This window comes from Eublepharis macularius, chromosome 13 (genome assembly GCF_028583425.1).
Source record: "Eublepharis macularius isolate TG4126 chromosome 13, MPM_Emac_v1.0, whole genome shotgun sequence".
Taxonomy (NCBI): Eukaryota; Metazoa; Chordata; class Lepidosauria; order Squamata; family Eublepharidae; genus Eublepharis; species Eublepharis macularius.
In genome coordinates, this window is record NC_072802.1 from 69,740,048 (window position 1) to 69,767,474 (window position 27,427).

Sequence of the window (27,427 nt, forward strand, 5' to 3'; positions counted from 1 at the left end):
TTGGTGGGGACGCAACAATGAGGGAGGCTTTGGCATTCCTCACGGGAGACATACAACATGTAATTTTCCAAGTTGGAACTGATTCTGGGTTGTTCTGCGAATGAAGGAGACAGAACAGAACATCAAGTTCTTTGGCTAATTAAAAAAAAAAAAGATCAAATTCCTTTGCAAATAAGGAATATTGTATAAATGCTAAATAATCCTGGGTAGAGCGTGTTTTGTTTGTTTGAACATCTGCATCCTCCAGAGCTTTCTGCCCGGAGGGATACTTCCCTCTCCACTTGGCTGGGGCCTAAAGCGGTGTGCCTGCAGGGGAACCGAAGCCTGTGACAAAGGGAAGGGTCATGTTTCTTAAGGATTGTAAATCTCTCCTCAGCGGGTCTTAATGGTCAGGAAACGGCCCCTTTTGTGTGAGTCTGTGCCTGATGAAACAGCAGGCTAGCACCACATTTAAAGATGCTCGGCTCCTGCTGCAGAGCCCAGCATTCTGGTTATATAGTAAAGAGTCCAGTAGCACCTTTAAGACCAACCAACTTTATTGAAGCATAAGCTTTTGAGAACCACAGCTCTCTTCGTCAGATGCATCACCAGCTTTCGAGAACCACAGCTCTCTTCATCAGATGCAGCTGTGGTTCTCAAAAGTTTATGCTACAGTAAAACTGGTTAATCTTAAAGGGGCTACTGGACTCTTTACTATTTTGCGACTACAGACTAACACGGCTAACTCCTCTGGATCTATGACCATTTTGGTTATGACATCTGGCGTAGTTTGGGGCCACGGCCTGCCCTGTGTAGCTCTTGTGGGAATCCAATGATAAACTACAGTTCGCTGAAGGCACAGCTTCAAAGTGCACACCCTGCACTGCAACCCCAAGATGTCAGTTCACATGGACCCTGTGCACGTGTGGATGTTTGAGAAGAGCCCTGCTGGATTAGACCACAAGTCCCTCCAACCCTGTGGACTGTTTTCCAGAGCCACCAATCAGGTGCCAGAAGGAAAGCCATAAAAGAAAGCCCCTCCCCCAGGCATCCAAAGATACGCGGTCATGCAAAGTGCCCTCAAGTCATAGCTAGCTTATGATGACCACTGCGGGGGTTTTCAAGGCAAGAGACTAACCGAGGTGCCATCGCCTGCCTCTGCAACCCTGGACTTCTTTGGAGATCTCCCATTCTATTATTAACCAAAGCTTAGCTTCCAAGATATGACAAGATCAGGCCTGCCTGGGCCACACAGGTCGGGCATCCGGAGATATACTGCTTCCGAATATGGAGTCTCCATTTAGCTCTCACGGTTCATAGCCATTAGCAGACCTTGAATTTGTCCAGTTCCTTTGCAAAAAGCCCTTCTCTAAGCCGGCGTCTGAAGAACTTTTGTATTTGCTCCGAATCAGAATATTTGTTAAAAATTGCTCCAAATTGTTTTTATCCCGCCCCGCCCCGTTTATGCCTTTATGCTTTAAGAAACCTTCTACTCGGTTCCACGGAGCGGATTTTTGGTCTGCGGTCTGTTAGCTTGCTGGGAGCCGCCGCAAAAGCCATGCACGTGAGCACGGAGCCGTTCAAAGAAACGCAGACGGATAACCGACACACACCCTTCTCTATAAATACCTGCCTACGTGGCCTGTCTGCCTGCCTTATCTAGAAATGCCTGCACATTATTCTGCAGCTGTTTTTGCACCACGGAGGCGAGACAGATGCGTGAGGCCGCCAAGCCCCCACCCACTGGGCGCGCCGCCGCCAAGGACGGGCTGACGCCCAGCGGGCTCGTGGTCCACAAGGGGTTAATCCCGGGGAGGAGAGGGGCGGGGCTAGGAGAGGCCTGGTTCGGGCTGCGCCAATAACGAAGCGCGGGAGATGGCGCGGGGGGGGGGGTGCGCGCGTGCGCAATTGCGCGCCTGGACGGGCAGCCCCGGTTCATCGGCGCCCCTGGCTGGGGTCTGGCTCGGGGGCCGGGCGGTGGGCAGGGCTGCGCGGCGGGGGCCGGGCTTGGCTGCGCTCCCGGCGGGTCGCCCGCAGGATGGCCGCTGCCCGCGCCGCCGCCCTCGCCTAGTCTCCGCCAGTCCATCCGCGAGCGGCTCGGGCCCGATGCGCGCGGCCCCGGGGCCGGCCGGGAGCTGCGCTGAGCGGCGGGATGGCGCGGCCCGCGGAGAGGTGCCAGGCCGACTGGCGGGAGCTGGAGGAGGAGTTCCAGCAGCTGCAGGTAGGCGCCGGGGCTGCGCCCGCGGGGGGTCCTCGGCTCTGCGCCCCGCCCGGGGAGGCTCGGCGCGGAAGGGCCGGAGCGGGCTGGAAGCCGGGCCGGGAGAGCCGATCCCGGGCGCGCCGGGGGGCTGCGAGCGCAGGGGGCGCGCAAGGGGCCGGGGCGCCTCTGCCTGGCCCAGCGCCCCCGGGGGGCAGCCGGGCCGGGGCGCCTGCGGCAGCTGCGGGGCGCGCCGGGAGCAGAAGGGCCGCCGTCCCCGGGGCCGCGAGGGCAGGGCGCGCCGTCGGAGCTCCGCCGCGGGCCCCGCAGCCTCCCCGCGACCTTGCGAGGGATCGGGGCGGGGGTGAGGAGGGGAGACCCCTTCGGCCTCCCGCCGGGCGGCGCGGCTGCTTGGGACGGCGGAGCTCCGGGCGCGCCTGCCCGGCCGGCCCACCTGCCTGCGGGGCAGCGGCTCCGCCTGGGGCCGGGCCGGAAAGGGGGCTTCCGCCTGCGGCGCGCCAAGGTTACAGCAGGGCGCCCGGAGGGGCCTTCGGGACAAGGAGAGCGGCCGGCTCGGGTTTCGGCGAGCTGCCTGCGACGGCGGAGCGGAGTCGGTGTCGAATGGCTGGTGCGGACGCGGAGCCTTTGCGCAGCACTCGCCCGGCGGGCTCTGAAGACGGGAGCCCGGAGTCTCGCCACAGCTCAGCCCCCGAGACTCGTGTGGGTCTCCGAGGCGCCTCTGGACTCGAACCCAGGACCCGAATCCTGCTTTTCTGCTGCAGACTAACACTGCGACCTCCCCCCTCCCCAAGTTTCCCCCCTGGGCAGGAGCTTCACCTTCATTACTGCGAATGTCCCGTATAGAAAAGAGCAGACTGACAAAATTTGAGGTAGGGTATGAGCTTCTGTGAGTCGCTGCTCACTTCAGGTTTGGTATCTGAAGAACTGAACTGTGATTTACAAAAGCTCATGCCCTACCGCAAATTTTGTTAGTCTTATAAGCATTAGTGGACTCTTGTTCTTTTGAGCTGACCCTCTCAAAAGCCATACCTTACCGCAAATTTTGTTAGTCTTCTATGTGCTACTGGACTCTTGCTCTTTTCTATCTGAAGAAGAGAGCTGTGATTCTCAAAAACTCATACCCTACCGCAAATTTTGTTAGTCTTATTAGTGTTACTGGACTCTTGCTCTTTTGAGCTGACAATCTCAAAAGCTCATACCCTACCGCAAATTTTGTTAGTCTTCTAGGTGCTACTGGACTCTTGCTCTTTTCAACTGCTACATATAGACCAACACAGCTACTCGTCTTGATCTAAGCCCATAGAGAGAGAGCATTTTGGTGACCAGGCGAGTAGTTACGTTGGTCTGATGTTACAACAGTCCCAAAACTTTGTGGCATCTGAAGGATTCCCAGGGGATGTTGAAAACAAAAGGAATCTTGTAGCCTTTTAAAGAGTAACAGAGACATCCTAAGCAGAATTACTCCTGCTCGATGGGGTGAACAAACAGTGGATTGAAGAGACCAGGAATTGCTGAAAGTGAAACATAATTGTGTAAAATTCAGATCTAAGGAGGACAGATCCAGTAAAGATCTGACATGGATTTGTAGATAATTTTTTTTTTTGGGAAGAGCAGGTGGCCGTTTGGAGTATAAAATAAAGGCAGCCACCTTCAGAGCAAGAAGCAGAGAGGATTTGTTTCCTAGCATGCTTTGCAGTTGAGAAGTTTTCAAATGCTGTGATTTTTCACAGATTTCTTAAGCTGATTCTATAAAGGTGGAGATCCTTTTAATTCCAGCAGGGCTAAAATCTGAATTTTAGCCATGTATAAGATAAGATCTTGCTGAGGTTTGGAGATTAATGCAAAAGAAGGGATCTAATCAAATTCCGAGGGATGAAGTACAGCCTGCTCCTTTTTTTTAAATATATAAAGTTGACAGGCTGGCCAGAAAGTGCTAGACCTTGAGGCAAGACCAGCAAGAGGAGACAACATACTCCTTTTTGCTCACACTTCTTCTAGCGTAGTTCTGAACCAGACCCAGTTGTGTGCTTAAAATATCACCAGTACATTAATGTGTAATATCTTGTTCCTTCAGATTCAAACACTCCAATTTTAAAGGATGGGATGAGATGGCCATATCTTTCCCAGGTCATAGATACAGAGGAGTTAGCCGTGTTAGTCTGTAGTTGCAAAACAGTAAAGAGTCCGGCAGCACCTTTAAAACTAACCAACTTTATTGCAGCATAAGCTTCCGAGAACCACCGCTCTCTTTGTCAGATGCATTGTCTGCTTTCGAGAACCACAGCTCTCTTCATCAGATGCATCTGACGAGAGCTGTGGTTCTCGAAAGCTTATGCTACAATAAAGTTGGTTAGTCTTAAAGGTGCTACTGGACTCTTGAAGGAACCCTTCTCTGGGGGTCATCATTTCGGTTGCCATGCCCTTCTGTCGGTCTTTGCTGCCTTCTTGGCTGACGTTTTCTGCTTAGGAAGCAAAGTCTGCTCCGCCGTTTTGCCTAACATGAAAGAGATGTTCATTGCAGGGGGTGGGGGTTGCACAGTTCTGCTTAGCACCTCCGCATCCCTCCCAGAATCTCACCATATCTTAAAATCAGCAGATGCGAGTTACAAAATTAAGTTACTTTCTTTAATAGATTTCTATCCTGCACTCTTCAGAGTCTGCCTTGGGGGGGGGGGAGAGTAAGCAGGATTAAAGGAAACAATAGAAAATCCATTTAAAATTATATATAAACAAATTAAAACTACAGCAGCAGCCATCAGCCAAATTCTAGATGAACATGCATGCAGGCATAAAAGCAGTAGCACGGAGTGGGAGAGAGTAGGGCAAGGGGATAAAAATTCAGCTAAAGCCTGGGTGAATGCAATTGTTTTGTCCTGTGCCTGGAAATGAGCAATGTAGGTGCCAGAGGAGCTTGAGCAATGTAGGTGCCAGAGGCTGAGCTTGGAGCAGGCTTGGATTTTAATATTTTTATTTACATGTTCAAGTGTGGGTTAGGACTCTTCCTGCAGTAGCCACTTGCCTGTGGTGGCGGGAAGGAAGAAAGCTGGTTCTTCAGGTCTGGTGTGCTCCGCTTTGAGGTGTAGCCTCTGCAATTTTCCAAAGACCTGCTTGTTATTCTGTCTGGCCAGCACTTCCTCAGGAAATGGCATAAATCATCCCCCTTTCCTCAGTGCAGCCTCACAGCAACCCAGCGAGGTAGGTAAAGGCTAAAAGAAGGTGACCGGCCCAAGGCCACCCAGTAAATGTCATGACAGAGTGGGGATTTGAACCCGTGGCCTGAACTGGCTCTCTGTACTGAGGAGCACATGGTTGGGTGAGTGCAGATGATTCCCAGGGTGTGCTTGCAGTGGACCGGATGAGGCTTTCCCAAAACTCTGTGTGGATTTCTGTCCTGGGTGAACTTGCTCAGTCATTCTTGTCTTCTGACACTTGCTGAAAGGCATATCTAGAGCACCAAATTACTTGCATGACCAACTTGAGCTTGTGAGCGGAGTTGGCATCAAGCCCAGATTGCGTAAGAGGAAAGCGGCGCTGCTTAAAAACTCCTCTGCTTCCCCGGCCAGCCTTACAGACCCTCTTCCCTTCCTCTCTCTTTGCCTTCCATGAAGGCAGGGATAGATTCTGGATTACTTTCTAGATTCTGGATTACTTTCTAGATTCTGGATTACTGGATTACTTACTGGATTACTCAGCAAGAAAAGGCCTGGGAATTTATTTCTGTTATTCAGTCTGCGGTTCTCATAGAATCATAGGGTTGGAGGGTACCTCTAGGGTCATCTAGTCAACCCCCCTGAACAATGCAGGAAATTCACAACTACCCCCCGCCCCCCACTGCCCCAGTGACCCCTGCTCCATGCCCAGAAGATGGTAAAACACCTCCAGGATCCCTAGCCAAACTGGCCTGTGGAAAATTGCTACCTGACCCCAAGGTGGCAATCGGCCTTACCCTGGGCATGTAAGAAGGCCACAAGAACTAAGCACTGATGTAACCCATTCTGCCGTCCCCCTCATGATCTGCCTAGGTTCACAGAACCAGCATTGGTGTCAGAGGGCCATCTAGCCTCTGCTTAAAAGCATCCAAAGAAGGAGAGCCCACCACCTCCCAAGGAAGCCTGTTCCACTGAGGGCAGTGTAAGTCAATATGGTCAATGGGACATCCAATAAACAATACAATAGGGTATGGATAGCAGAAATTTGGGGGGGGGGACAAATCTGATACTGAGTAAAAACGATGCTGAAATAAAAAAAATAAGCAATTTTACATGACATATTAAACAATGTGAAAACTACCTAGTAGGAGCATGCTTGCAGCAACAGACAATACACAGTAGTGTAGACTACAGTCCCTATCCATTTACCAAAGCATCCCTCTGACCATTTCCTTACAGCGCAGCCCTATAACCGGTGTAGAAAAGCCTTCCTGAATAATTCAGTTTTACATAGGTTATAGAAAACTAGGAAAGTAAGAGCTTTCCTGACCTCTTCAGATAGGCCATTCCATAAGGTGGGGTCTGCTACAGAGAATGCATGCGTATAGGCAGCTGTTGGCTTTGGTGGTACCTGCAGAAGGCGTTCGGATGAGCAAAGCTGCCATGGCAGAACATAAGCAATGTGATAGTCAGCACCTTGAATTGAGCCCAGTAACAGATTGGTAGCCAATAGAGTGACTGCAGAATAGGAGTAATATCTGGCTCCTGACAGTAATCGAGCTGTGGGGAAGACCTCTATGTAGAGTGCATTATAGTAATCTAGTCTTGATGTTACCATGGCATGGAAGCAGGTGGCCAGATCAAGGGGGCCATTTTCCAAACGTGACTGAGTTTGAAGAAGGCCTTTTTGGTAGTTGCATTAACTTGCTTCTCTAGCAACAGTGCTGGATCCACTATAACTTCTAGGCTTTTAACTAGGTCTCCCAAGTACAGCGAGAGTACAGAAGAGTACAGCGTCCTTCAATATCTCTGCCTTCCCAATCACCATCACTTCTGTCTTGTCTGGATTGAGTTTTAGTTTGTTCACTTTCAGCTGTCTGACCGCAATGGTCAGGCAATGACTCAAGACCTGTCCCCTCATCGCCAGGGAATTTGGACCGAGATATATAGAGCTGGGTGTCATCCACGTGTTGATAACATCCAATTCCATAGTTACGTACACCTAACTTCTGATGCTAGGTGGTTGTTTGTAGGTTTAAATCTCAATAAAGTTGTTTAAAATACACACACTTCCACAGTAAGGTCATTAAAACTGGGTAAATCCCACATAGAGGGATTTGGCATGGAATAGCCCAGGCTTGTCTGATCTTGGAAGCTAAGCCTGGTCAATGCTTGGATGAGAGATCACCAAGGAAGGCTCTGCAGAGGGAAGGCAACGGCAAACCGCTTTTGCTTCTCACTTGCCTCGAACGCTGCCTTGCTGTGGCCGCCATCCATTGGGTGTGACTTGAAGGCACTTTACACACACTCACACAAATTCAGTGTAGCCTGATTGGGACAAAGAGCTGAACCAAAAGTGTCCATACTGCTGCCGGAATGTTTATTTATTTATTTATTTTATTCAGTTTATACCCCGCTCTCCCCACAGACGGGCTCAGGGCAGCTAACAACATTTAAAAATACATTAAAAGTCACAAAAACATAAAATCAATAATAATTTTTTAAAAATCATTAAAATAGTCCAGGAGCAGGCTATTTAAACAAATATTGGGAGTCCGTATACGTGCATAGCAGATGGCCGAGGGCAGCCCCAGTTCTTTTCTTTTAGATAACACTTTTTAAAAATAAAAAGTATCCTTCTCGACAGTTCCTCTCTTGAATGCATGACCTTTTGATAATGAGTTTATTCCTCAATTAAACATTTATTTCTTTATGGACTTTGAGTATTTCACTAGCCACCTGGTCTGTTTCATGCCGTGGAGACATTCTGCTCTTGTGCATAAATGGTACATCTTGGGCCAGTGGGGTGCCAAAGTTACGGTCGGTGGTGGTGGTGGGGCCTGAGAACATGGTTGTTTTTAAAACTTGAACGTTGGCTTTATTTTAATGCAAGTGCAAACAATGAAAAGTGCTGATTGCAGAGTATAAGGGGAGAGGATTTCTGTTAATGTTTAATTTCAGCTTTTATTAAGTAACTGGCTCTTAGTCCTTTAATTCAGGATTCTCTGCCAGGAGTTGCTGAATAAGCATGGTACAAAGGGCATCTGTAGATATTCTTTTGAGGCGCTGCTACTTATTTCTGCTTAGAAAGAAACGCATTTAGGAATGGGGGGGGTGCAGGGGAAAGGAAACAACTCCCAGCTTTCTACCTGTTGTACAAAGTTCCGCAAGTTCATTAGCCCGACCTGAAAGTGAGTGAGCCACTCTCGAAAAGGGGTATCAGAAGCTAAGAGTGATTCCGCACACGTTGGATAATGCACTTCCAATCCTCTTTATAGCTCATTTGGAACGAATTTTTTTGTGTGCGGAACAAAAAATCCACCTCAAATGATTGATAAAGTGCATTGAAAGTGCATTATCCAATGTGTGCGGAATCAGCCAAAGATGATTCCATGCTGAAAGTAATGCCCAAGCATTTTCTGCCACTCACACCCTGGGGGCTCTGCGCATATAGGCCTGCAGGGGTCTGTCACCTGTTCCTCACAGCACATGTGGGGCTGAAAACTGGGCATGGTCCATGTGGTTTAGTTGCAGGTGTGGGCTTCCACAGTGCCCCTTCTCCCCATTTGATGTAAATTGAGCGGTGGTGGAGAGTGCCCTCAAGTCATAGTAAAGGTCTAATAGAGGTGGTTTGCCATTGCCTGCCTCTGCAACCCTGGTCTTTGCTGGAGGTCTCCCATCCAATTACTAACCAAGGCTGGTCCTGCTTAGCATCTGAGATCTGACAAGATCAGGCTCTCCTGGGCCATCCAGGTCAGGGCACACATTGAACAGGGGAATAAAAATTGTTTTCTGAAGGACCGGAATATTAACATTCTGCAATGAAGTTGTGCACTGTCTTGCTGTGCAGTCAACCATTCCGCTAAAACTGGTGGTAAATGAAATGCAGGATTACGGCTCAGAGGTGCTGTGGTATGAATGGAGGAGCTACTTATAGACTGGAAATGAAGACATCTCGGTTTTCAGACCCGTTTCCTGCAGTGGCCACCCTGATACTCCCAGAAGTCTTGCAGGCAGGGCAAGGAAGCCAGAGTCTGCCCCACTTTTGCATTATTACTTGGAGGCATTCCAGCCCTGAATATGGAGAAGCCATTTAGTCAACCGTAGGTGGGACCGTATGTGAACCAGCTCCATGTTCCGGGTCTTCTTTATAATCCACTCCTCTCACCCATTTCATAAGCCTCATGCCACAGTGTAAAGCTTCTGAAACTTTGACACTTAATCCATGTGCCTCCTTTTGTTTTGGTAGGAAACGCACAAAATCTACAAACAAAAACTAGAAGAGCTGAACAACTTGCAGTCAGCCTGTAGCAGCTCTATACAGAAGCAGAAGAGGGGCTTACAGGACTTGCAATACAGTTTTCAAAGGTATGTGGGACAGCAGCCAACTTAGAAGAATCCACCAGGAGTATCCTGTATCTTATTTTTATTTATTTTATTTACGTCATGTATTGTCTGCCTTTCTCACTGAGACACAAGGCGTATTACACATTGTGAGATTAGTACAGTCATAGTACAGTCAAAAATGCCATAGGGACGGGTAAATAGATACAAGTTCACAAAGGCATAGCATTAGCAGGAATCCAATACAACATAGTGGTGAGGCCTGTGGTTCCTAGCTCATTAGCGGATCATCTGAGATCCCCTCCCTACAATTCAGCCCTCCTCATTGAGTAGAAAGCCTTTTTGAATCATTCGGTTTTGCATCGTTTGCGGAAAGCCTTATCAGGGACAGCTGGGGTGTCCCATGCCATAAATTCCCAGTCTTTCTAGAAAGAGTGGGAAGGAGTCAAAAGTTACACCCTCTGCCTGAAAGACAGGACTCGCCATAGCTGCCAGTTAGAAAATACAATCGGTGGTGGGCCCGGTGTCTGACTTGGTACTGTTGGAAAGCGCAGTCATTTCACAGCCAACTAATGGCAACCTCTCAGGGTTTTCAAAGCAAGAGATGTTCAGAGGTGGTTTGCCGTTGTCTCTGAACTTCCTTGATGGTCTCCCGTCCAGTTCTAACCAGGGCTGACCCTGCTTAGCTTCCGAGATATGATAAGCCTGGACCATTTGGGCCAGGACAGGACTTGGTATTAAGGGAACTTGATAATTCCACACAAATCCAAACCACAGGATGTTATGGGACAGTTTTTTGCAAGTCAAGAAGCGGCAAGAACCAGGCCTAAAGTCCAGGGACGTTCTCTGGAGAGCCCCAGGGCATGTTGTCTGGGTACCAATCTGCTTTTTGTGCTCAGTGTATGTACACCTTGGATCAGATCCTGTGAATCTCTCCTGTGAACAGTGACACTTTTTCAGAATGGAGGAAGGTTCCTTGCATTGATGGATATGCTGCTCTTAGCAGAACACATCCAGCTCGGTACCTGCTGATTGATAATCATTCTAGATTTCAGGAATCAGGGTGGTTGGATAAGGGTCGGCTTCCTTTTTGCCCCCTCAGTGATATGAGCAGTGTGTACAATCTCCCTGCCTCCAGCAACCAGCCACCCAGGTGAGTGAGCACAAGGTTCCCCCTTCTACTGCTAAGTCCAGCGACTGTTTCCCCCGTTTGTTTTTCTTTATTTGTGGATTCCATGATTTTTTCCCTGGATGTACTGTCCTTCCCAAGACAGTAGAGAGTCCATTAGCTCCTTTAAGTCTAACCAACTTTACTGTAGCATAAGCTTTCGAGAGCCACAGCTCTCTTGCGCAGATGCTGACAAAGAGAGCTGTGGCTCTTGAAAGCTTATACTACAAATAAGTTGGTTAGTCTAAAAGGCGCTACTGGACTCTTTACTATTTTGCTACTACAGACTAACACGGCTAACTCCTCTGAGTCTTCCCAAGAGAATAGCTCAAGGCCGAGGTGGAAGGTGTTGCCACTGGAGGGAGCCACACCTTGCTTTTTTTCTGATGTTTGTTATATTTCCACTGTCTGGTGCGTATCTGCAATCATGAGGGCTAGAATCTTAGCCTCTTTCCTTTTTTAAAAAATGGAAACCTAAAATCCAGGGGACTTTAATAAGCATCCAACAGCTGCATAAAACCACAGAATTGCCCTGCTGAATCAGGTCGAAGTCTGTCTGTCCCAGTATTCTGTTTCCAGCAACAGCCTGCCAGATGCTTTGGGGTGCTCACAAGTGGGGCATGACAGGGATAACAACATCTGGTCTTGAGAAATACACTAGCTCTGAAAATGGAGGTTCTATTCTTACCTTGTACAGCCCTAAGGCATTAGTAGGCATATCCTTCTTAAAATCACTCTAATGCTTTTTGAAGCCATCCCAGCTGGCGGCCATCACCACGTTTTACATCAGGGAGTTCCACAAGCCAGCTATGTGGCTGGGGATGTGGCTCAGTGGCACAGCATCTGCTTTGCATGCAAAAGGTCTCAGGTTCAATCCTGGTCATAGATCCAGAGGAATTAACTGTGTTAGTCTGTAGTTGCAAAATAGTAAAGAGGCCAGTAGCATCTTTAAGACTAACCAACTTTATTGTAGCATAAGCTTTCGAGAACCACAGCTCTCTTCATCAAATGCATTGTCTGACAATGCATCTGACGAAGAGAGCTGTGGTTCTCGAAAGCTTATGCTACAATAAAGTTGGTTATGCATCTGATGAAGAGAGCTGTGGTTCTCGAAAGTGGACAGTGCATCTGATGAAGAGAGCTCTGGTTCTCGAAAGCTTATGCTACAGTCAAGTTGGTTAGTCTTAAAGGTGCTACTGGACTCTTTATTAGGTTCAGTCCTGGCATCTCCAGTTACAAGGTTAGTAAGTGGTGCAAAAAAATATTCTACTCAAGACCTTGGATGGCTGGTGCCAGCCAGAGTTCCGACCTTGAAAAACTGAAGGAGCTCATGTGTTGTGTAAGCCAGTTTGTTTTTGTTCTTCTCTGTCATGCATCAACTGCCAGTCAATTCCATTGGGTGACTCAGCATTCAAACCCATCACTTCTGCAGGGGGTCATGCTGGCCTTTGAATTAAATGGGCAGGAAAGGAAGACATGTTGGATTTTCTGCCCTAGTGGAATGTGGTGCTGGGATGTGTTTAAATATGCGTGCGTCTGTTTTTCTCTGATTGCCACCCTCCCAACTTCACAGATGTAAACGCAACTGTAGCCGGGATGAATCAGAACTCATACAGCAAATCAACAGCCAGATCAAAGAGCGGCACAATGTTTTCTTTGACATGGAAGCTTACCTGCCAAAGAAAAACGGGTACGTGTTTCCTTTAACGAGTTGCTCCTGAGCATAGACCGGATCTGTAAGTCGTTGACACTCTTGTGTGTTTCCCAGAGGAACCCCCTTGAGATAAATGCCTGTTATTTTTGTTATTGGGATCTGCTGCCTGAGTTTCCCCAGGGACTGCTGTTCTCTTAGCTGGAGGTGAATGTTTGCCCTAAGCATGCACATGGCCCAGAAGTGGCACACGGGCTGGCTGTGTCTCCTGAGCACATAGTTTCCCACTTGCATCATGCTGAGGTGATGCCCCTGGGGAACAATCTGGGGAAGCTATTATTAGACGAGCCTAGGGAGGAGGAGGTAGGGCAGATGGTTCAAGGGCCCAGGGCACACGTTCAAGCAAGTCCTTGATAGAAAACGGCAGCGAAGGACATGCTCTGTGCAGCAGGCCCATGTTTCTCCTTGAGACAACGAAGAGCTGCTGCTGTTCTGAGCAATACTCAATGGACCAGCAGTCTGGTTTGGAATTGAGACGCTACATATCTACTCGATGCCAGTGGGTTTCCACAGGGATGCACGGGTTTGCGGAGCCGCGGTGCAGCCTCGCTTGTGGAAAATCCACGATGCAAATCCTTGGTTAGTGATGCGCTCAGTAAGCTTCTGTCAGTCTTCTGCTTAGGAGCTATTTGGTGAGGGTTTAGGGGGAGAAAGTTACCCTGACTACATGCATGTTTGTAGCGCAGACTTGCAAATGATTTTGCTAGGTGTATGTGCCGTGGCGCAGAGTGGTAAGCGGCAGTACTGCAGCCCAAGCTCTGCTGATGACCTGAGTTCGATCCTGGCAGAAGCTGGGTTCAGATAGCCGGCTCAAGGTTGACTCAGCCTTCCATCTTTCAGAGGTCGGTAAAATGAGTACCCAGTTTCCTGGGGGTAAAGTGCAGATGATTGGGGAAGGCAATGGCAAACCACCCCGCAAAAAAAGTCTGCCAAGAAAACATTGTGATGTGATGTCCCCCCATGGGTCAGTAATGACTTGGTGCTTGCACAGGGGACTACCTTTACTTACGTGCAGGCATCTCACGCTGCACTAAGGAATAAGTGGAATGCACAGGAAAAATGTAAGAGTCTGATAAAGGGGGCTGGTTTAGAATTAAGCCATTTGTTGCTGGTGGAGAAATCTGTAGTTGGGTCAAATCAGTGAAGAAGTTAAGAGTGGCCTGGATGCCAGTTCTGACTACAGGGGTACAATTTCACATGCCCCTGGATGCAAATAAATGTGCTCGGAGAGGGGATTTGTATGAGAGCGTCTTCCTTAAGAGGGGAAAAGGGGAGAGAAAATTAAGCAGCTGGAATTCTTGCATAAGAAGTGCTCTCCAACAGTTCTTTAGAAATGGAGGGGTTGGACACCAACAAAATGCAAGAAAGCCTTGCTGAATCTCAGACAAGAAAGTCAAGAAGCAGGAACGAAAGCCAGCACGCTCCTGGCAAGATGGTTATCCTCGGTATCACATACAGGTGCTATTTCTGTGTAAAGTGAACAAACAATATGTTCTCTTACCTAAACTAATTACAGAAGCATAATGAGATGGATATAAATTGCTCTCTACTTCCAGTAAACTTAAGCTGAAAGATCCCAGGATTCAAAGCTGTTTGAAAAAACGTCTATCCTGCAATCTAGCAGCATTAATGCCACACATCACATTTTACAAGTAAAACAAACAAACATGCCTGAGCGAGAGCAGAGAGAAAACAAGATGTGTTGGACAGCTGCCCACATTGTCTCCAACAGGCAAGCAAAATAGGGCCTTGATCATAATTCACAGGCATACGCAAATAGAATCATAAATCTTTTATTTTGTCAGGCAGCGATACATACCTACACACAGGGCTTTTTTTCAGGGGGAAGGCGGTGGAACGGAGTTCCGGAACCTCTTGAAAATGGTCACATGGCTGGTGGCCCCGCCCCCTGATCTCCAGACAGAGGGGAGTTGAGATTGCCCTCCGCGCCGCTCAGCGGCGCAGAGGGCAATCGCAACTCCCCTCTGTCTGGAGATCAGGGGGCGGGGCCACCAGCCATGTGACCATTTTCTCCGAGGGCAACCCACTGAGTTCCACCACCTCTTTTCCCAGAAAAAAAGCCCCGCCTACACAAGTTCGTGTGTTCAAACCATAAATTGTGTCCGATCTTGTGACAAACCTCTCCGCAAAACATTAAAAAGAATTTCATCTGGACAATTACTTTGTTGTTAAAATAATTCTCTGTGAGAAATGTCTCTGTCCTGCTACAAAAGTCAAGGCAGCCTCTTCTTCCATTGTGTAGCTGTTGTATCCAAATACGTTGAGCGGAAGTCTTAAACCACTGCTGTGCGGGACTGATGTGTGTTGCTGTTTCTTCTTTCAGTTTGTACTTAAATCTGGTGCTGGGGAATGTGAATGTAACGTTGCTAAGTAAACAGGCAAAGTAAGTGATTTCTCTTTTCCGGTTCTGCTTGTTATCTGTGGGACAACAGCGGGGCTGCTGTGGGGGTGGTTGGGGGGGGGGCGGCTCAGGTCACGGTGAGATAGGGAAGCATCCCCGTTTTGAGCGAGCTTCTCGTTTGCAAGCTTCTGAGAGTGAGGAAGGCTCTCAAGGGAACTTTTGTCTGGGCATCAGTAGGGGCTCTCGGCAATCTCGGAAGGTGGTGGACGCAGTTTGGCGTGGGGGTGTCAGGTGGGGTGTCATCTCTGCAGCCTAGTCCTGGTGCATGTCCCGTGTTCATCTTTTATGTTCCAGGTTTGCCTACAAAGATGAATATGAAAAATTTAAACTATACTTGACGATAATTTTACTCCTTGGGGCAGTCGCTTGCAGATTTGTTCTCCATTACCGGTAAGATTGCCGCTTCTTTTCCTGAGATACAGATTTAAAAAGGGGTCGCCATCACACCGACACCTGTGCAGGTACCCACCAAGTGCTTAAAGAAAGTGGGTGGGGCCAAGTAGGGCATTTGCCTAGCAGGGCTTCTCATTGGCTCTTGAACAGCTGATTGGTTGTACAGATTTTTTTAAAAGTTACTTTGGCAGCAACTACCACTTCAGCACAGGGATATTCAATGTGTGACTGACAGTGTACGCCAGGAAATATTTTTAAATAATACCCTCATTTTAAAAGGCCTCCTGCCTGTAATGTGGAACACTTACTATTTTGTGGCTGGCTCCACCTCTTGTGGCAGCCATTTTGTGATTGCGCCCACCACCCTGTGTCAGAATTCAAGGTGCCCACAGGTTCAAAAAGGTCGGGGGACCTCTGGTTTGAAGTTTTAGGCTACCGTGTATGTTATAGCTGGCTTAAGAATTATATTTCCATGAGATTCTGCATTCTGCTGATAACAATTCCAAGTCCCATTGTAGCAGCAGAGGCTTGGTTGACGCAAATAGAGTGTCACGTGTTCTTCCTCCGAGGAAGCTCTTGCTGCATCAGTTTGTCTGCTGTGGAACCACAGCAGGTTGCAGAAGCTTCATGAGGGGTGCATGTTCTACGGTGTGCTCTCCAAGTTCACACATTGGTCTCTTTGCACATTGCGCACTGTAGTCAGGCCTTGGAGCTGCCCCACAATCTCCCCCACAGGAGGTACTTAGCAGTGCTGGGAAAGTGTCCTTGAGAATTATCTGCCATCGCCACCATCTTCTCAGCAGCCTCTGCTAAGCTTTCAAAGATCCTCAGAACACCATTTGAAAACTGCCATGTTTTGCGGCTTGCCGTACGCAGCAGGGTATATTGAAGAACTTCCCCAGGTCTTTGAAATGCACCACCCGTCAGTCGGTATTGCTTTTCCAGTTGATTGGATTTATCTAGATCTAATGGGATCCCCTCACTGAATTATCCCCTGCGGTGCTTTTATAAATTGGATCATGAACTGCTTGCCTGGCACACACACCTCTTCAGAAGGTATTAGCCTCACGTTGACAGCCCTGCCTGCCCGCTTGGGGATGTTACCAGAGCTTTTTTTCTGGGAAAAGAGGTGGTTGAACTCAGTGGGTTGACCTCGGAGAAAATGGTCACATGGCTGGTGGCCCCGCCCCCTGATCTCCAGACAGAGGGGAGTTGAGATTGCCCTCCGGGAGGGCAATCTAAACTCCCCTCTGTCTGGAGGTCAGGGGGCGGGGCCACCAGCCATGTGACCATTTTCAAGAGGTTCTGGAACTCCGTTCCACCACGTTCCAGCTGAAAAAAAAGCCCTGCCACTTACTCTGTGAAGAATACCTCAACAGGGCCCGTCAGCCACCTCGTCTTCCAAATTTTGGGGACTCCATGGGGCTGTTCCAGAACGTCAAGTTGCTTCCTGAGGTTCTGCAGCAGGAAGGCACTGTGTTTTAGGGCCCTTCATGGTGCCGTCTTGCGCACAGTCACACCCTTCTGAGTCCATTGCACTCAGCAGGCTTAAAAAGGTGTGACACAGCTGAAGATGTGCCCCAAGAGGCCCTGTCAGCATGGTGCCTGCCGGACTCTCTCTAGGAACAGTTCTGCTTAGGACATGGCCCTCTGGAACAGTCCCATCGGGTCCCAGCATAACTGCTGCTCTTTTATCAGGATTGTCTGTCATAAGGTTGCCTGGCAACCTTACATTTATTGATCCTGTGATGTAGAATTTTTAAATAAAACTCCATATTCCATGTATTCTTCTACCAATGAGGACAACTGTCCTATGGTATTCCATGAAGACCCCCTGCACCCAAACCCCCTTGTAATATTTTTTTTGGTGTACATTGATGGTGTTGGGGTCATTTTTACCCTCTTTGCTTTAAATAGGAAATGAAATAAACACAATTGTTTTCTTGCTGCTGTTCCTTTCCTGTCCCGCCAAAGGGAAATTCTTAATGAAATTTGAGGTTCCCCCCCCCCGCCCTTTGCAGCTGGTGTCATGCTCAGTGAATCCCTAGAAGTTTTATTATTTCTGCAACTAATTTTGAAATCTATTTGAGTCCTACAGTAGATTAGTAAAATTCATTTCTGGAGGGCTCAAAGTAGCAGGAACGTCTCAGAATTTTTAAAAAATCAAAACAACCCACGTACATTAACCAAGTGCCTGTGCAATTCTTTTAAAAAGTGTTCGTTGCGCTCCAGCCCGACATACTGATTCGTTTAAGGTTATTTATTGGGTCCTTGTGAAAATTTTAAAGACTGGAAATGTGTAAGCTAGCGTTTGCAGGATCAAGAACTCGGATGACTTTTCAGTCATCTTTTGGGGGGATAAAGAGTATGTTGACAAGCGTGCAGCTGACTTTATCGTTAAATATTTATCAGCTAAGGGGGGAATTCTACTGTTTCTCTTCCTTCAGGGTAACAGATGAAGTGTTCAACTTCCTCTTAGTTTGGTATTACTGCACACTGACAATAAGGGAAAGTATCCTCATCAGCAATGGATCAAGGTACGAGTCATTAAGATATGCAGAATACTTTAAACCCATTTGAGACAATTCATACAGTTACCCGATAAGGTGCTGGTTAATAGGTCAGGCTGTCTGAAACCAAGTGTATTCTCATTGGTGAATCCATGTTTCTGGGGATGTGGTTTGAGGGTGGAAGTGGGAAGTAAGTAAAAAAGGCATATTTGCACATCCCCAGTGTGACAGAGTGGATAAAATGGGGGTGATTCCAATCCCTTTTTGCTGAGCTCATTTTGAGGGGGAACACGCAGGAACACAGTTCCAGCATGTCCCCAAAGAGGTCACATGACAGGTAGCCCTGCCCACCCGACTCTCAGCCCTTTTGGACCCATTTCAGCCTGGATTGGGGCTAAAATGGCCCAGATCAGGCCTCTGACGAGTAGTGGATCACTCTCCCGCTCAGCAGCGGCCTGATCCTGACCATTTTGGGCCCCTTTTCGGCCATTTTCATCCCCATTTTTGCCATTTTGGGCCCAATTTTAGCCCTGAAAGGCCAGGATTGGGTCCAAAACAGCCAGAATAGGTGATGTCAGGGGTGTGTGGCATATACAAATTAGTTATGCTAATGACACACTTCTGGTGATGTCAAGGGTCGTGGCATATGCTAATGAGTTATGCTAATGAGTTCCTCCAGCTCTTTTTCTACGAAATGACCCCTGCCTTTTTATAACATGAAGCTCGTTGGGTGCCACTGGGCCATTCATTATTTCCCAGCTAACCTACCTCATAGGTTTGTTAGTGGGAAAAGTCTTGAGGCATACACAATCACCACCCGTTTTAGACTATATTGTGCTTTTAAAAATCCCAAGATGGTTTGCAAACCTAAAATTAAAAGCACAGTAAATACAAAAGTTTGGTTGCATCACTAGTTAAAAGCACTATACAAAATGTGTCATACGCTGGCAGCAGTCAGTGAGACGGCAGCAGCAATAATATTCTAGGTGGAGTTCTTGTTTTGAAACTTTCATGATGACAAGTTTTACAGGTACAGTGATAATTTATTTCTTATTTATTGTAATTCTGTCTGGCTTTCCTTTCTTCTTCCAAAGGCTTATGTTGGTCTGGTTGAGGGCTTAGGGTCCTGATAAAGGAAGAGGGAATTGCTTCATATGCTACCTTCATAGGTGTACAGAAAGCACCTGGATTTCCCAGTTCAAAATATAAAGATTGAATCCAATGAACACTTGTTTGCAAACATGGGTATATAAAGATTTGATTATCTTTGGGGCTGAAAGTGTGGTTTGCTGAAGGCCACCTAGTGGGTTGGTTGCTGAAATGAGATTCAAAGTGGATCCTGGATCACAGCTGATTTTCTGAGACACTACAATACACCAGCTGCGTAAAGCGGTTGACTTTTTAGGGAGTCGTAATTGGGTTGCAGCTCCTTCTCGACTGTACAGTTGATGGTTGGGCTGAGTTTGGCTTGGCATAATGTGTGAAATATCCTCTTCCTTTTCAGGATTAAGGGTTGGTGGGTGTCTCATCATTACGTCTCAACTTTCCTATCTGGTGTGATGTTAACATGGTAAGTCCCTCCTTATTAGGTTACATAGAGTCTGAATGCAGCCTTGGAAATACTAGAATTTGGGAGCAGCTGGTGGTTCTAAATGTATTTAGATTGTGGGGGCCAGGGTTAGGCCCATTTGAAGTTTCCAGAGAGTTGTCAAAGGTCACCTCACCATGCTTGCCTGGAGCACGCGTGGTCATTTTTGGTTTTTTTTCTCTTTGTAATTTACAACATCATATTATTCTGCATCCCTAGAGAGTTTCTTGAGTATTTGGAACCCCTGTCCTGTCTATGAGTTGCCTGGTTTTTCTTCTTTAATGAACAACATGAGATAGTTTGGGTACAGTAAAAATGGTTATGTGAAACTGTGTCCAAATGGCTACTTGAACTAAACGAAGGAGTCTACTTTGAATCTGTCAGATCCAGAGCCGTAATTTTTAAAAAGCTGGCTACGGCGATAACTTGGTGAGGTCAATTGATCTTTACTGGGGGGCAGCTGCAGATGTGAACAAATAACATAGGCTGTTGCCTTTCCTCAGTCATTAAGCTTCGGGTGGGTTGGGGAAGGATAGTTTTGATTAATATCTTCATCCTGTGTATTGTCGAAGGCTTTTACGGCCGGAGAACGATGGTTGTTGTGGGTTTTCCGGGCTGTATTGCCGTGGTCTTGCCAAGACCACGGCAATGCAGCCCAGAAAACCCACAACAACCATCTTCATCCTGCTTTATCCAGTGTCCAGCTCGGATATCTAGCATCACAGAGGATATCCAAATGCTAGGAAAGACCATTCTCTGCTTTAATCCCTGGAAAGTTGCAGCAACCAGAGTAGATATTATTGAGCTGGAGGAACCCTCCGCACACGTTGGATAATGCACTTCCAATCCTCTTTATAGATCATTTGGAACAGATTTTTTTGTGTATGGAACAAAAAATCCACCTCAAACGATTGATAAAGTGCATTGAAAGTGCATTATTCAACGTGTGTGGAATCAGCCATAGTCTGACTTTGTGCAACAGATTTTCACATGGCCATAAAATCAAGTACAAGTAACAACTAAAATGCAGTACAGTGTGTTCTGCTGGGGGAGGGGGGAAACTCTGTACAGAGACATTGCAGAGGTGTCTGTTGTGGTCTTCCTTTGACATAGCAGCTATTTCAGTATTGTGTGTTTGACTACTCCACCTGTGTAAAGAAACTTGCTGCTTACTTTGTGTGGTTAGCCTGGCTTCTTTTCCCCCCTATCCTAGCTTTCTTTTTTTGCTTTTTAATATGGGGAATCATTCAAAGGTGACTTCCCGCTCATGTAGTCCGTGGTGGTAAAGGTAGAAAGATGCGACTTTGGCAGAGCAGGAAATGCATTTGAGAAATTCACATGTTGAGAAGTAATTGGGGGGTGGGGAGATGCAATAGTTCTCGACAACATCAGTTTGTGCTCTGTGCTTGCACGTTTATTCAAGCATCTTGTTTTGTTATTCTTCCAGGCCAGATGGTCTCATGTACCAAATGTTCCGCAACCAGTTTTTAGCATTTTCAATTTTTCAAAGTAAGTATGTTGTTTAATAAAATTGGGATTCTTCTGCTTGATGCTAGCGGGGAATGCTTTGCACGCTGCAAGCTGTACTACACATTTGCATCGGGAGACAGGCGGTACATCGAAACAGAACAGGAAAGAGCCGTTAACTTGCACATTTATGCAAAGGCCCAACATTATACACTGATACTGTCCCCGAAGAGGAGGACAGCCAATGTGGTGTGATGGTTAGGGAGTTGGGCTAGGATCTGGAAGACCTGGGTTTGAGTCCACGCTCTGGGATGTCAGCTCACCGGGTGGCCTTGGGCCAGTCACACATCTTCCGCCTAACCTACCTCACAAGCAGTAGAAAAGAGCAAGAGTCCAGAGCACGTATAAGACTAACAAAATTTGTGGTAGGGTATGAGCTTTTGTGAGTCACTACTCACTTCTTCAGAGCAGCAATCCACGAAAGCTCATACCCTAGCACAAATTTTATTAGTCTTATAGGTACTACTGAACTCTTGCTCTTTTCTGCTGCTACACGGCTACCCATCTTGATCTAACTCCCTCCATTTTATCCTCACAACATCCTGTGAGGCAGTCTTGGCTGAAAGAGCAGCAGGCCCAGGGGCCCCCAGGCCCAGGGCCCCCCAGAAAACTTCCATCAGAGTAAAAATATGAACCTGGGTCTCACAGATTCTAACTAGACATCTCACGTTCTGATACCTACACCACACTGATACACCAGAAACATTCGTATCCGATGAAGGGAACTTTGACTCTCAAAAGCTGATACCTGGGAAATCTAGTTGGTTTTTAAGGGGCTACCGGACCTGAATTTTGCTTTCTTACACCATGCTATGAGACAGAAGGCATGTTCAAATGAAAGACCAAAAAAAACGTAAGAGAGGTTCATGAACAAATGATAGAAAAACACCACAGTATTGGGGCTGAATATTTTTCTTTTTTGACAGAGAGATCTCCATACCAGTGACAAATCCTGACAGGAGAGAATTCACTTTTTTTGTCAAGCATACCATTTTTTAAAAAAATCTCAGCCTGGTTAGTTTGAATTCCTCTTTTACTTCTTCCCAGGTTGTGTCCAGTTTCTACAATACTACTATCAAAGTGGCTGCCTTTATAGACTTCGCACACTGGGAGAAAGAAACCACTTAGATCTCACAGTGGGTGAGTCTCATGGTGGCAGAGTGGAGGTTATTTTTAAGGGCATTTTATTCATAGGCAGAATACGAGGGTGGGGAGAGGGGAACAGCAAGGAGAGGACTTGGCCTTTGTGCCGTTTGATAATACTGACCTACCTTACAAGGTTGTTGCAAAAACTGCATTAAGATACATGAAGCTGATTGGATATGGGAAATGCTGAATAAGTGCAACTGTTTCCCCTGCTTGAATCTCTTGAAGAACCCACTGCCTTTCCATTTGCAGGGTAAAGTTGTCTACATGTCTTTCCCCCTTGTAGTTGCTAGGTCATTGAGGCAGTTCCTCTCTCAGTGTTTAAGGAGTAACATGGCTTTGTTTTCTTTAAAGCAGACATTTGGCAGGATTCAGGGCCAAATGGACATGTGAGGCTTTTTCGGTATGGTGTAACTTGGCTTTCGGCATTTGGGTCTTTTCACAGAGGGATTTCAGTCGTGGATGTGGCGAGGACTGACTTTTCTCCTTCCCTTCTTGTTCTTTGGCCATGTAAGTTGGATATACTCTTTTGTTCACACATGTGAGCCAGTTTGGTGTAGTGGCTAAAAGCAGCAGGACTCTATTCTTTGATTAGATCCCCACTGCTCCGTTTGAAGCCAGCTGGGTGACCTTGGGTCAGTCACAGCTCTCTCAGAGCTCTCTCAGCTGCACCCACCTCACAGGATGATTGTCCTGAGGATAATAATAACTCTCTAAATTGCTCTGGGTGTTAAGTAGTCCTGAAGGACAATGTATAAATCGAATGTTACTATGTATTGGCACAAAAGATGGAGAAATCTATTATTTAAGTAGCTAGGTTGTTTGTTATAAGAAGTCTAACCTGAATCCTGTCATTTCTGCCTGCATGGTGCAGTGTAGGATCTCATGGAGAATGGCACATCCATGAATGGACTTCCTACTTCATTATTTGTCTTTCCTTTAAATTTTTTCTTTATTTAAACTATAAACTATACACTATGCTGTAAACTATGCTTTATTATTTGTAATGGTAGATAGCAATTACCTGGGATGAGGAGCAATCGACTGGGGTGCTGATACTGGGGAGCATCTAATCCTTCGCTCTTCTCCACCATCCCCAGACATACACTGGTTCCCTGGTAGAAATCACTCTTTGGAGGTATTAGCCATGGTAGGTAAAAGGTAAAGGTAGTCACCTGTGCAGGGGTGGTTTGCCATTGCCTTCCCCAGTCATCTACACTTTACCCCCAGGAAACTGGGTACTCATTTTACCAACCTCGGAAGGATGGAAGGCTGAGTCAACCTTGAGGCGGCCATTTTAACCCGGCTTCCGCCAGGATTGAACTCAGGTCACAAGCAGAGCTTGGACTGCAGTACTGCAGCTTACCACTCTGCGCCACTGGGCTCTATATAGCCATGGTAGAAGAGGGAAAAAAAGAAAGGTACACAAGTAACTGTAGCTCCAAGGGGTGATTTCTATCAGACTGCATAACAACAACAACAACAACACTCGATTTATATACAGCCCTTCAGGACAACTTAATGCCCACTCAGAGCGGTTTACAAATTATGTTGTTATTATTCCCACAACAAAACACCCTGTGAGGTGGGTGGGGCAGAGGGAGCTCCTAGAAGCTGTGACTGACCCAAGGTCACCCAGCTGGCTTCAAGTGGAGGAGTGGGGAATCAAACCTGGCTCTCCAGATTAGAGTCCCGGCACTCTTGACCACTACTCCAGACTGGCATAGGCGACGGTTAAAAATGTCAAATTGGCCCTTGGTCCATCTAGCTTGTCTTGCCTACTTTGGGCTCAGGTGGGGCCTTTCCCAAGTCCTGTTACTGGAGCTCCTTTAACGGGAGGTGCCAGGGTTCAAACCCGAGATCTTCTGCATACCAAGTATGCACTCTGACCCCTACCCAGCCCCTCAGCACAGCGTCTGTGATTCAAATCTGACTTCTTGAGGAGGCTGCTTACGACAGAAGAAAATGTTGCGGTCCGGCCACATAACATGTAGTGTAAGGCCAAACTAGGCAAGACACTCCCCTAGTTTGTCCTAGGGATGCACCTCCATTTTGTAGTGCTAAGGAAAGCCATTTAAGGTCACCACAAGGTAATCTTGGTGGTAAGATTCTAGTTGGGGACCCCCCCCCCCCAACGAAGCTCTGTTGGGCTAGAAAAAAGGAGGGTAGAGGCAGACGTCCCTCCTCCCCTTGTGCCATGGTGGGTCTGACTGGAATTGGGTCCCCATGGTGCTCTTCAATGGCTTTCCCTGGTGCTACAAAATGGAGGCGCTTCCCCGGGGCAAACATCTCATCTCGTTTAGCCCTTAAGCCTGGCCTAACACTTGCATGCAGTGTTTCGAGCAGCCTTCTTCTATTGAAAATACCTATTTTATGTGGCTTCCACTTGGCATGGATACCTCTTGGAGAAGAACTTGTTTATAGAATGTAAAATGGTTGTTGTGTTTGGTTTTTGGGGTTTTCCGCTTTGCAGATACAGTTCTGCTTTCTTACTTTTTATCCCTTTCTCCCCCATCCCCTCTTTAAGTTTTGGCAGCTCTACAATGCTATCACACTTTTTGAACTGTCAAGACATAAGGAATGTAAAGAATGGCAGGTAAGCATTTGCTCTAAAAGTTCAGGCTTGGAGGGAAGGGGAAGTATTCATAATCAGTTTGTCTGATATTGGTGGGATATAGTCACGGACAAGGAAGAAGAAGGGATCCTTTTCCACCTCTTGTTGGTAAATATCTCAGCTTATGATGAGCTGGATGGTCCCCTCTTGTCTTTGGGAGAGGCCTGTGGCTCCGTGGTAGAACATCTGCTTGGTGCTATTTCCCATTCAGGAAGCTGCATGTTCGGTCACCAGCATCTCCCATTAAAAAGGACCAGGCAGGAGGTGATATGAAAGATCTCTCTGCCTCAGATCCTAGAGAGCTTTGCCAGTCTGATCTTGATGGAACAAGAGTCTGATTCAGTATGAGGCAGGTTCATGTCAGTATGGAAGATTTAAGTTTCTGTATACTGCAGGTCAAGTGTGTCCCCCCCCCCCCTTGGGCATCTTTACATCCTGTAGTAGGAAGTCAACCATGTAGACTGTATAGTCTGCACTGGCCCTATGTGCTTTGTGGACTAGAGATGGGGTGGGGGGTGACTGGCAGAGGTCAAACCCTGCAGTCTGTCAGTGGACTGAAGAGACTGGATTTACCATAGGAGCTCTTGCTGTGGCTTAAAAAGTCCTAAAGGCCCTCAAGGACACTCTTAATTTGTTTTTAATGAACAAAGATTCCATTCAAGAAAAAGCAAATGAGGAAATGTCCTATTTGTCATTTTGGTAATATACAAATCTCGGTTCACCTACTGATTAGGCATAACTTTTTCTAAAATGATCCATGGGTGTGGAGAATATTTTTTCCCCTCTCCCATTATCATAAGACTCCACCAGGGAGGTAGGGTCAGGGGGTGAAGTTGATGAGCGATAAGTACTTGTTCATGCCACCCATTATTAATTTGTGGAATTCCTTGCCGTTCAGTGTAGTGATGCCCACTAGTTTAGATGACTTTAAAAGGGGGTTAGACAAATCAATGAGGGAGATCCATCGGTGGTTCTAGGGTGGCTGGAGGGGAAAGGGAGCTTTCAAGTTCAGAGCCCATCTACCTCCAGATACCATGTGCTGGGTGTGAATTTGGGCTGTGTGTGGCATTCTAAGTCATATGGTTGCCTACTGTAGAAAAAAGGATGCTGAACTGGGTAGACCTTGTTCTGATCCAATTGGGATTATGTTAAATTCTGATACAGTCAGTATCACTTTTGCTTTTTGCTAAGTGCTTTCAGCTAGCAGTTTATCTTAATATGCTTTCTTCCCTCCACCCTTTTTTTGCAATGTCTGGCCATCTAAACTCTATATACTTGTCTGGTTTTTCCTTCTTCCTCCAGGTTTTTGTGCTTGCTCTCACATTTCTGGTGCTCTTCCTTGGAAACTTCCTCACGACCTTGAAAGTAGTGCACACCAAACTCCAGAAGAATAAAATGAAGAAGTTGTGAAAAAGGACCATGCTTCCAATGGCTGGAAGTTGGGGTCTGGTTCCTTTGATTAGACTTAGGTTTTGGACAGACCTCTTGCTTAGCCACTGACTGGCCCTGCAGTAAGCAAATCACGGCGTAAATTCCATCTATGTTATGCTACGATGTCTTCCCCAGCTGACTTAATTTGCAAGTGCTGCTCTTTCCAGCTGGTAACCCAACTATTTATGTTTAACTTAATCCAACACCCATTTGGCCTTTCCTGGAAGTACAGCAAAGACCAAACCCTGCTAGGAAAAAGATGGATTATCAAGAGAGAAAGGAAACCACTACCCAGGAATAAAGCAAGCTTTTGGCTAAATGCTGTCTCTGAAATGCCAGGTACTGGAATCTTGGTTGCCGCTCCAGGCTACTGCATGGTGCCACTTCTCGAACCCGTGCTCATTTTGAGACTCCCATTTCTGAAGCAAGAGGGGCTGTCTGGGGATTTGGGGCTGCTAGTGGCTCCTCCAGTTGCACACTTGTTGGAAGCACTTTCAGTAGCACATGAAACAGGTGGAAAGGATCGTTTGCATCATTATTGTAACCTACTCCAGCTAGACTTGCTTACAAAAAAGCTAAGTAGAAAGTCTCTTGAAATCCAGTGAATGGTGTAATGTCATGTGCTTCATTGGCAGAGATCGAATGGACGTTTCGTTTACAGCGCTCAAATCTTGTTTGAGTCCTGGGGTGAGGGGTGGGGAGGGAAAGAAAATAGCAAATAAAAGAACTGCCTCATCCAGGTCATTTTTAGTAGGTTTTATTTCACATGGTTGTTTTAAAAAGGGATAGATCCCTTTTTAAAAGTCATTTTGGAGGAAATGACTTCACAGGTGATGGAAATGTGTAGTTGACAGGATACAGCTTTGGAATTTTCTTCCCCATGGTTGAATATGCAAAGGTGCCTCCCAGGGCTTTTTTTCTGGGAAAAGAGGTGGTGGAACTCAGCGGGTTGCCCTTGAAGAAAATACTCACATGGCTGGTGGCCCCACCCCCTGATCTCCAGACAGAGGGGAGTTTAGATTCCCCTCCGCGCCACATCTAAACTCCCCTCTGTCTGGAGATCAGGGGGTGGGGCCACCAGCCATGTGACCATTTTCAAGAGGTTCTGGAACTCCGTTCTCCCGTGTTCCCCCTGAAAAAAAGCCCTGGTGCCTCCCAAACCTCTGAACATGAGGAAAATGGGACTTGGATGTACTCCTAGAAACATCCATTCTGTTGCCTGGCTTG

General features: G+C 47.1%; 1 protein-coding gene across 1 annotated transcript; it reads left to right on the forward strand.

Annotated features, from left to right (window-relative positions):
• The first annotated feature begins 1,902 nt into the window (after positions 1–1,902).
• Positions 1,903–26,944, forward strand: TMEM120B (transmembrane protein 120B). Its single transcript, XM_054996809.1, has 12 exons — positions 1,903–2,200; positions 9,596–9,714; positions 12,432–12,548; positions 14,914–14,973; positions 15,286–15,381; positions 17,832–17,921; positions 19,399–19,464; positions 20,930–20,991; positions 22,057–22,149; positions 22,601–22,665; positions 24,683–24,751; positions 26,072–26,944. Exons 1-12 carry the CDS (start codon positions 2,132–2,134, stop codon positions 26,177–26,179), a joined length of 1,014 nt encoding a protein of 337 aa, XP_054852784.1. The 5' UTR covers positions 1,903–2,131; the 3' UTR covers positions 26,180–26,944.
• The last annotated feature ends 483 nt before the right edge of the window (positions 26,945–27,427 follow it).

What these genes read in the sequence shown, in the direction of transcription:
- TMEM120B (XM_054996809.1), top strand. Translation starts at nt 2,132, where the DNA reads ATGGCGCGGCCCGCGGAGAGGTGCCAGGCCGACTGGCGGGAGCTGGAG. An exon ending in TACCTGCCAAAGAAAAACGG is followed by an intron (nt 12,549 to 14,913) that starts GTACGTGTTTCC and finishes TTCTTCTTTCAG; the next exon opens with TTTGTACTTAAATCTGGTGC. An exon ending in AGCATTTTCAATTTTTCAAA is followed by an intron (nt 20,992 to 22,056) that starts GTAAGTATGTTG and finishes ACTTCTTCCCAG; the next exon opens with GTTGTGTCCAGTTTCTACAA.